General features: G+C 56.3%; 1 protein-coding gene across 1 annotated transcript in view; it reads left to right on the top strand.

Annotated features, from left to right (window-relative positions):
* The window catches only part of ABCG1 (ATP binding cassette subfamily G member 1), a 56,123-nt gene extending 51,342 nt beyond the window's left edge, over positions 1-4,781 (top strand). The window contains 1 exon segment of the mRNA XM_035709395.2: positions 648-4,781. Coding sequence (XP_035565288.2) covers positions 648-876 — 229 coding nt within the window. The 3' untranslated portion in view covers positions 877-4,781.
* Positions 4,782-10,298: the final 5,517 nt, after the last annotated feature.

Genomic DNA, 10,298 nt, shown 5'->3' on the forward strand with positions numbered 1-10,298 from the left:
GCTGTAGCCGACCCATGTGACACATAAAATCCAAAGTTAGGAACAAGCTTCCTTTTTCTAGAATGTCAGCTCAGACCCAGATGTATTGTTCAGGAAAACAAGATCAAAACAAAGCACTCGTACAGAGTTTCAACAATCCGTGCGCATTCCAAGGGCCAGAAAATCAGACACCCGTGTCTTTCTTCTCAAAATTGGTGTTTTTGTTCTGACACTGTAGGGCCGGAGCAGAATGAGACATGGGATGGCGCAGAAGGGTTTTATTTAAATGCTCTGGAGTCCTTTGAAGGCTCTCAGGCCCTTTATTATATCTGTTTAAAAAAAATAAATATGTTCTATCAGAGGATCAAAGAGCTTTCTTTCTGATTCGTTTCCCCACTGAACAAATACCTTCTATTTGTTGTTCAGTTTGGCTTGGTGGGTAGAGGCTCTGGAGGAAACAAAAATTGGGAAAACCTTAGCCAGGCCGTTGGATGCGCTTGTCTTGAGAGGCTGTTGGGAGTCTGGGAAGTGTTTCCGTGAAGACAGGTCTTGGGGAGGCAAGGCGGGGGACCCCGTTACCCTCGGCAGATGGAGGCCGGTGCGAGGGTGCAGGGTCCGCTGGCCGCCGGGAGGGCCTTGCTCACCACGCCCGGTGCCTTCCTCCGCAGGTACGGCTTCGAAGGGGTCATCCTGTCCATCTACGGCCTGGATCGAGAGGACCTGCACTGTGGCATCGATGAGACGTGCCACTTCCAGAAGTCGGAAGCCATCCTGAGGGAGCTGGACGTGGAGGATGCCAAGCTCTACCTGGACTTCATCGTTCTGGGGATTTTCTTCATCTCCCTGCGCCTCATCGCCTATTTCGTCCTGAGATACAAAATCCGGGCGGAGAGGTAAAACACCCGAGTGCCAGGAGACATGAACATAGACATCGCGGCCCAGGGCCACTTGTAGAGCCACAGGGACCCCTGCCACCCAGCCCCCGGCCGCGCACTCCGTCGCGGGTGTCGTGCTGCCCGTCCGCGCCCAGCCGGCTGGGGTCCTGTCTCCATCTCCCTTTCCGGCTTCACCTGGGAAGAAGGTGTAGAAAGATGTCGTGTCCTCGTTGCACAATTGAACGCCGCGGCGGCCAGGCAGGCGGGGGCCAGCGGCAGAGCGGAGGCCGGGCGGCCGGGGAGGAAGGCCCACGCCGGTGGCAGCCTGGCCTCCTAACGGTTTGCCTCCTGCTCCGGGGAGAAGTCATTTTCCAAGCCAAAAGCCGATAACTCTCATTCATTTTAAGAAACTGTATCTTTTTAGTACCTGTTAAAGGAAATTATTCAGGGTAAATAACACACTTTGCTTAGAGATACGAGGGGTGTGACGAAGCCGTGGAGCTGGTCTCGTGTTCAGGCAGGACTTGTGACAGACGCAGGCGGGGTCCCCAGCAGAGAGGGGGCTCTGGGGCTGCACGCGTTTCCGAAAGTACAGAAAGCTGGAGGGTGCCATCGGCCAGCCTTCCCAAAGCCTTTTCTCCCCCCTGCACCCGCCCCGTGCCGCTTATTTTAAGCAAAAATATATCGTTTATTTCTTCCTAACTTTCTGAACACCTGAATTTTGCTAAAAAATGTCTAGAAGATCAGCCTTGTTGATTTTTTTACACACCTGTCCCTCTGCTTGCGTATCACATCAACTACCTCCGCGGGAGCTGGGAAGCTGAGTGGGCGGCAAAGCTGGGAGGGGCCCACGGAGGGCGGCAGGGGTGCGGGGGCGAGGGAGCCCACTGCGGCGGGGGAGGCAGGTGGAAGGCATCTGAGGCCTCAGGAGCAACCGGCATAGACCGCGTGGCCCCGGTGCCCGCGGCTTGGTCAGACAGGGCGCAGGGTCCTGGGCGGTGCCACCTCCCGGGTCCTGTGTCCGTGACATCTCCTCCTTGTTGGCGCTGCGCTCATGTCGATGTCATAGACCAGAAGCTCCTTCTTCCCGGTGATGGAATCACAGAAGCAAAATCCAGCAGCGGTGGCAGGTGCAGCTGCGAGGTCAGCGGCCCCTGGCTTGCTGACTGGCGCCTGTGTGCCTGCCAGCTGTCAGAGGCGACCGTAGGGAGACGTAGGGAAGGCCAAGGAGGGAACAGCTGCTTCCCGCTTGGAAACTCACCCCCCGGGGGGCTGGGGTCCCCTGGCGATGGACTGTTTCCTGGGCACGCTTGTCTCCTCTCTGAGTCTCCGTCTCCTCCTCTGAACAGCCCGCTTTCAGCTCTACAAGGCTCTTCGACTCTTTGGGTTTTTTTTTCCCCAAAGCTCCTATTTTCCACTTTAAGAGAAGGGAAAGAGTTCGAATTTTACTCACATCCAGATCTGACTGGCAAATGCTTAGCGATCCCTCTTTCACCCTTCGATCCTCTATGGTGAACACGCTCATGCATATTAAAATGTAACTTTTGAGTTTCAGTGTTCTGCGCAAATGCGGCATTACCTTCCAGATTAAGTCATCTACCCCGGATCTAACTTAGGGGGTATAAAGAGCTTTCATTTAATTGCACGATAGATTTGCTTGCAAGATGTCACAGGTAGGGAGACCCGTCTAGGAACAGCCTGGTGAAATGGGGAGGGGGACGCAGGGGGACGGCGGCGACCACCCTCCGCGTCACAGCAGGTGTGGTCAGGACCTCCATCCCTCTGGGTGGGCCCGTGGGCTGCAGGTCCGTGGCCTGCAAGGAGGGAAGAGCCTGGAGCCGCGCCGCCATCCCCGCCAACAGGCAGCTCGCCCCCCGCACCGAGCCCGCCGTGTCCCGTCTCAGCCATTTCAGAAGCAAACAGTGAGATGGCTCAAGATGGCAGATCTGGTTTCCAACTCTACCTGCGCCCTCAGAAGGAATCATTTCCCTAGGAGTTCGTGCCTCTCGCATTTCAATTTTCCGCGGTTGATAAATCGCATCCGTCCCTTTTAATAGATGAACTAAGCGGGGACGTGAGGCTGTCGGCTGCTTCAAGGGAAACGCATATGTGAAGTAACAGGGTGGCCTTTGAAGGGCGCTGACTGGTGTGTGGTGGCGAGTATGCCCCTGTCACCAGGCAGGAGGATTTGCTTAGAAAGACGGTCCAGGTGCTCAGGTGTGGAGCGAGGCTGTGTCAGCTTCATGGGCAAGTGCCCCTTGCTGTCACCTTCTCTTACAAACCCTCGGCAGCGGCGGCACTGATGCAAAGGTGTGTGCTTTGCATCCCCAGGGAGTCAGATAAAACATCTCATTCCAATGGCCTAGGGTGACGTCCAAACACCCTACTGATTTGTTGTTTTAAATCGCCGTGGCGAAGAGGTAGGTGGCCGCGCGCTGTCTTTCATGCACAGGGACGGAAAGCAGGCCGCCCGCCGGGTTTCTGAACGTGACGCCCCAACATATTCCTTTCATCCCTGCTGGCGGTTCTTGGTTTAGAAGGAAGAATGAAATCTTGCATGAACGACGAGCAGCCTCTCCCGTGTTTGTTAGCGGAGGCGGGAGTGAGGCCGAAGGATATCACTTTTAGGTGAAGTTTGTCGGGAGAGAAGGGGGGGCAGCCGGGACGCCGGCCACTGCTCCCACTCCTGCTCCTGCTCCAGCCGCAGGGCCGGGGCTCTGGGACCTGCCGCCTGCGTCCACACTCAGAGCACGTTTTGCCACCCTTGCTCCTGCCCTCGCTGAGTATGAGCCAGAGAGGCCAGCTCTTCAAAGGGTCCTGCGTGGGTGCCGTGGGAAGCAACCCGGGGAAACATCTTACATAGAAGATGTTGGAATCTGCCAAAGTCGTCTTGGGTGAGGGGCCTTCCAGGCCAGCAAACAGAACCGAAGCTTTTAGGTAAAAGCTCCTCCTAGAGCCCCACAGTGAGGCCATGGCCCCACCCTGAGAAGGGCGCTACCAGGAGGTCAGGGACAGGTGTGGTGTTTCCCCGCCAGGTGTCCCGGGCCCTGCATCCGGGGCCACCCCGGTCCTTTGCTCATCCCTCACTCTGCAAACACGGTGGTTGGCCCTCCGCACGTGCGTGGTGCTGTCCCAGGCCCCGGGGACCCAGAGGAGGGAACCCAGATGTGGCCTGGCCTCCAGTGCCGCAGGCAGGAGGGGATGTACTCATTCTGTGGGTGCAGAACCCAGGGCTGCCGGAGGGCAGGTGAGGTCCCAGGTCCCACCCCAGGGAAGAGCGCAGCTGGAATTTGAGCCACGGTCTGACCCCAGAGCCTTTTTTTTTTCCGCTTTGCCTTATTGCCTCCTGTTTGTAACGTCCAAATACACACGAAAATATTTTGTAAAGCATAGAGTGCAATACTAGCTTAGTGGCTACTCATCACGGACTTGCTGTCACCAAGCAGAAGGCTGAGGTGGGAGGATGGCCCATGCCCCTAGCCCCCAGTCACCTGGCATGGGGTGTCCCTACCGGCCTGGAGGCTGAGCTGACTCCCGTCTCGCAGAGAGGTGCCTCCCTCTGCCCTTGCCTGGTCTTGGCTTCTTAAAGCAGCGTGCCTGAGGACTCGCTTGGGCTGGGGCGGGCTGCGGGGTGTGCGTGTGCATGCGTGCACACACACGTGCGGGCTTGCTCCAGGTGTGGGTCTCATAGTGTTTTTCTGCAGTGTTTGCTTCGCCTCTAAATTCTCGGTCATCCTTTACTCCCAGAAGAAGAAATCCCCTCACTTTGTGCCTGCCGAGCAGATGGTTACGAGTGTAGTTAAAACCCGCTGAGGCTTTCGTCACGTCCCCGAACGCCCAAGGCGGGGAGGTGCAGGGTGTGTGAATGTGAAGTTAGATGCTTTTAAGAAAGCAAGACTGCTAATAAAATATTTTATATAAAACGTTTTACTTGTGTTCGGTGTTAAATGTTTCAAATTCAAAATGATCTGCTTCAATGTAACTCAGCAACATGGGTTTTTAGGTTGCATTTTGAATGTATCTATGGCACGCCCAGTAAGAGGTCTGCTTTATCACTTCGGGTGCTGGTCTAGCCCCCCCCCCCCCCGATTGTAAACAGTCACCTTTCTCTCTTGGACACCTTCATGTTTTATGTGGGACTATCTTCAAATTGTGTGCTTTCCCTCTGTTCTCTCAGACTCTCCACCCGCATCCTCCTGCCCCCTTAATGTTGGCCACAACCTCAAAAATTTGCCAAGGCCCCCACGTGCTGAGGCCTGAGTCTTCCCTTCCCGGCCCCTCTCGGCCCTCTCTGCCTTAGAGTGGTCTCGGGGGACACGGAAGCTGGTGGTGATTCCTCAGAGGGACATCCCTTGCTCCTTGCCCCCGCGTTCTAGAAACCCCCCTCTCCGGCCCGGCCTCTGTAGAGGCGGCTGCGAGCGGGAGAGCACGTCCTCCCCAGGTTTGGCTCCTAGAGTGGACGTGGGCAGGACCCCGAAGGCTGCCTGTGTTATGCACCGTCTGAGCCTCCCCGGAGCCAGGATGTCCAAGGGCGGTGGTGCTTACGGCCTGGCCTTCAAACTGGTCTTCCCTCCCACCTCTGGTACACAGAGCAGAGGGCCGGGCTGGGCAAAGTCCCAGAACGGATGGTCCCAGGAGTCTCCCTAAGTGACAGGCCTGCAAAACCGGAGGGCCCCCCGCATATGGGGCCCCATTGTAATGGCGCTGTGTGCCCAGCGGCTCCCCTGCTTCTCCTTCTGCACCTACCTGCCTCTGCAGACCAGCCAGCTGTCCCTCGGCCCAGCCGACATGCACCCCGCAGTCCTTCGGGGTCTCTGTCCTCGGGCTCTCAGGTCGGGGAGATTCCTCTGGGGTAATCGGCCTCTGCAGTGCCCGTGTCCCGGGCCTCCCTGGGGCGAGCGGCAGCCAGAGGCCGGCAAGAAAGCCCACCGCGCGCTTGCAAGCTCAGCTCAGCCTGTAACATCCTAGCCTCCGGGGTAGGAGGGCGGCGTGGGGAGGGCCCTCGAGTCCACCCTTCTGCTGGTACACGTAGCTGGATTTGCGGAGAACCACCGCACGCTTTTCCGGTTCCTCTTTCTCACCTTTGTACAAACAGGATGGTTGAATGAACCTTAGCCCAGTTTAGTATCTTACCTCTGAACGCGCCAACTTGGAATCATTCCTCCAACAGACATTTCTGTGGCCTCGTCGCGCACACGAGGCCAACTGAGGAAGCCCGTTTTGCATTCATATAAAGCTGGTCTGTATACGGGGCGCCTGTGAGCATGGGTCAGGCTCAGGGCCCCTGCAGCCTCCCTCATCTCCAAAACAGGCCCCTGGTGTCAAAAAGGAGAAAACAGCCTTGCCCGCTAGGTGCATGTTCTGGCCGGGCCAAGGGAGTGCCATGGGTGGGAGCAGGGCTTAGGGGCTTTTTGGTGGCATAATGACCCTTGTGAAGCTGGAGAGCCAAGAGCAGGGGCATAAAAGTGTCCTTGTTGATCACCAGCCTGGGGACAGGAGGGGGGAGCCTGCTGGCTCTGCTTTCTGAGGCTGCGGGAAGGAGCACTCACAGCCACCCGGGTCCCTCCACAGCTGGTGGCCTGGGACTCCCCGATCTGCCCCAGCTTCCCGGGAGGCTCCCCATGACCCCACGACCACCCCCGCCTGGCTTTCCACCCAAGCCAAGGACGTGGCCACTTGCACCTGTGCCTTGCTCAGGGGGCTTGTGGTTTCAGAGCTCGTCTTTCAGCCTTGAAGCAGGAATACCGAACCCTGGGACCAGCACACACCCCGGGGCCACATGACTAAGAAGCAGCAAAACTCGAAATCATGAGATCCAGCTCAAGTTTTCCCAGCAGAGCGGCTCTTCCCTCTGTTTTGGAGCCGACAGTGTAAAGGGAAGAGGGAGTCCCTCTGGTCACCTTCGGGTGCCTTTGACCTACACCTTGCATGAGAATGTCAGCGTGGCCCTGGGTTTGTGTCCAGGTAGATGGTTTTTCCTTCTGTTCACTGTAGGCCACCTGCTGTTACCTGTGCTCACGGGAGCCGCTCCCCACATGCTGCAGGGCCGGACCAGCTGGGTGGGATGCTGAAGGGAGGCCCCAGCAGGTGGGCGTCAGAGCGCTGAGGGTGATGCTCCCTGCTGGCCCGCAGGGTCCTGTTCTCGAGGCCCCCAGACCAGTCTCCCCCGGACGGAGGCTGCTGAAGACCTTGCTGCCCCTACATGGGTGCACACTTTACCTACTGCCTCCCCCGCCCAGCCCCAGAGGGCCGCCCAGCAGCAGGTCCTAGCCCAGCCGTGGGTCCTAGCCCAGCATGGGGAGCTTGCAGGAACAGTGCTTGCCCATTTCTGCAGGACAGGTTACCCAAACAACCTCCCCTCCTGGGGGGGCCTGGAAGGGGCCCTCTCCTGCTGGACCAATCAGGCCTGAGGGAGACGTGAGTCATGGGGACTGCAGGGTTAAGGTCGAGAGCCCTATACTCATAGGTTCCTGGGGGACCCCAGGCTGCAACCCAACCCGAACAGTGCCACGGGTCTCAGTTTTTCTGAAAGTATCTCGATGGTCACAATAGCTCTTTGGTTGTTATAGTTTTCCTTTTTTTTTTTTTTTTTTCAATTCCATCATCATGTACCCCAGGGTTCTCTCCTCTGTGACGTTGGGAATACAGGCTGCCTGGGCTTAACCATAAACATTTCATTTTTTTAAGTTCTGAGCCAATTAAAAATGATAGAAAAGATCCTATCCTCCAAATTGCTAATAAAACGGGCCACCAAAGCCACGCGGTGGGGGCTTCCCATTTTTAGAGTCTCACGATCCCTGGAGAGGGGGGTGAAAGCTAAGTTACTCAACAGAACATGTATGTGAATGGGTGACGGGCACTGGGGGTTATTCTGTATGTTGGTAAATTGAACACCAATAAAAAATAAATTAAAAAAAAGAACATGTATGTTTGAGAAGTTACTCCGTGTAGCCAACCCTTTGACCCCCTCGTTTGTTTGTATCGCCCGCGTAGACAGGTGGGTGCGAGAGCTGAATCTGGTGTGAACTGTTGTTGCCTTTTATTAGATGAGCAGCTCCTTAGTGTTACCCCTTGGTTATTCCAAAGCAAGAGTCAATGCAAGTAACATTTTCAAGCAGCGCGCAATCACGTGCACACATCTGCGTATCTGATCTGTGATTGTAGACGCCCCGTTTTTTATGACACCGTGTGGATGACTCCACAGTGATCCTGCTGTGTCACTTAGGGATACGCTGCTTTCACTCTGCGAGACGTTCGCACCGTCGTAGATGAACACAACACGTATATACGTACATGCATTCCTATATTTAAAAATATTTAAAAATAACGTCAGCCCTCCCGGGTACCTGTTCCAGGGGCTGTCCTGCTCCCCCCGGAACAGAGACCCGAGCGGACCCCAGAATGTGAGCTTTCTAACCCTACCTTACAGGCCGTGGTCCTGTCGTGTACATTTTCTGTAGACTTGACTCCTTAGAAGATTTGTATGTGCGTTTTTTGCAGACTTGAACTTTGTTTTCTGAAATTAGATGTCACTTAACGAAAATGGGACATAAATCGAATAAAGCGTTGTTATTTTCAGACTTCTGGTTTCTCGCTCTTCCTTGCTTTCCAGTAAAGCCAGGCCTCACATTTGCCAGGAGGACTTGGCCTGGGGTTTGATGGAGCCTCACTTTTAATTTTTTTTTTAAGATTTTATTTATTTATTTATTTATTTATTTGAGAGGGAGAGAGAGAGAGCAAGAGATTTTATTTATTTGGGAGGGGCAAAGGGAGACAGGGGGAGAATCTGAAGCAGGCTCTGAGCTGAGCCCAGAGCCCGACCTGGGGCTCGATCCCACGACCCCAAGATCACATCCTGAGCTGAAACCAAGAACTGGATGCCTAACCGACTGAGCCACCCAGGCGCCCCGAGAGCCTCACTTTTAATGGAGCAGTCCCGTCGGTCGGCAATATAACAGATTTGGATTAAGTGGGGAAGAAGAGTGACAGTGGTGTTGTGCCAGCCCCCACTTGTTCTGTGGGAGCACAGGGTCAAGTGCGGTTTCACGGACCATCTCATTTAAACGCCCTCCCGGGGCGGGGCCGGAGAGCCACAGCCAGACCACTTGCCCGGCGCGAGGGGTGGAGGCTGAACTCCGGAGGCGACAGCCTGGCAGAGCAGCCAGGGCTCTCGATCCCTTCAGCACCCTCCCGCCGTGGGAAGAAGACCCTTTGGGACTGCTGTACTAAGGAGGAGAATCCATATGGTCACAGGAAGTGGCTGGGGAAATCCCTCCCCTATGACCAGAGGAAGTCTCTCCCAGGGACAAGATGATGGGTGGGTGACCCCAGGAGTCATCTCCGAGGGCCCCGCATAGGTCAGCGCTGGGGTTCAGGCTGGGCCTGGGTGCAGGTGTCACTCTGGGATCATCACCTGGCCACGACTGTGAAGGGGAGGACAGGGTTACCTTTGTAGGTGTGGAGGAGGCTGTGCACGTCCAGTCCCCTCATCCTGCCCGAGCTTCTCTGTCCTCGGACGCTCCCAACCACTCACCACCTTCCCCCACCAAAATCCCCACTCCTTCCGCACTTTTTTCCAAAGTCACCTTTACTGGGATCTTTAAGTCACAAAAATTCTACGTACTCATTTTAACAAAAAATACCCAAGCAGATGATCTTGCCCGCAGCCCACCCCAGGTGCATGAGGTGCCCAGAGTCGACAGCGGAGAGCGGTGGCGCACCCACAGGGAGAGGCCACGGCACCCGCTGCCTCCAGCCCCGATATCAGTTGTGGAAAACAACTGATATCCTTACAACCTACAACTCAAATCACAGAGGCCCTTCTGGAAATACATGCACGGGGAAGGAGATCCAAAATGTGCCACAGGTGCATAGAGAGGAGGTGGGGACCTGCAGGCCCCACGCGTACCCCCCCTACTCCCACGGGGCCCCTGGGGGAGCTTTTAGGACTGTCCCACATGGCCGGCACTCTGTCTCTTGCCCTGTGGCCTCCCGTCACACCTGGACGTGGTGACTCTTGGGGCTGCAGGTGTGCGGGGGACGGGAAACCCCCACAAAGCTGCCAGGTCTCAAGTGATGCGGTCTGGAAAGATTTTTCCAAGAGGGTCCCACCCCACCCATGGGTGCTAGTCTTCGCTGGCTCCATCACCGTGGCCTTGGCAGTCAAAGTGAGCCCTCCTGTGGGCAGCCTTGTGCTATAGAGTGACGATGACACAAGGAATAGAGATAAAACCCTCTAAATAGAGGGACGGTCAGCCTGGCGGACCTTCAGCTCCATGGATCGGCTGACGCCCCCCAGCTGCTCCCTCTCCTCTCTGCTCGCGTGCTGTGCCAGCAGCTAGCTGCGAGGCTCTGTGCTCGGGGCCCACACCCCGGGGGGTGCTAACCCGGCGGCCCGGCCTGTCCCACTGTCACCCTGGAACTGGTCCCATTTCTCCTGACCTC

The sequence above is a fragment of the Canis lupus genome, chromosome 31, assembly GCF_003254725.2.
Source record: "Canis lupus dingo isolate Sandy chromosome 31, ASM325472v2, whole genome shotgun sequence".
Taxonomy (NCBI): domain Eukaryota; kingdom Metazoa; phylum Chordata; class Mammalia; order Carnivora; family Canidae; genus Canis; species Canis lupus.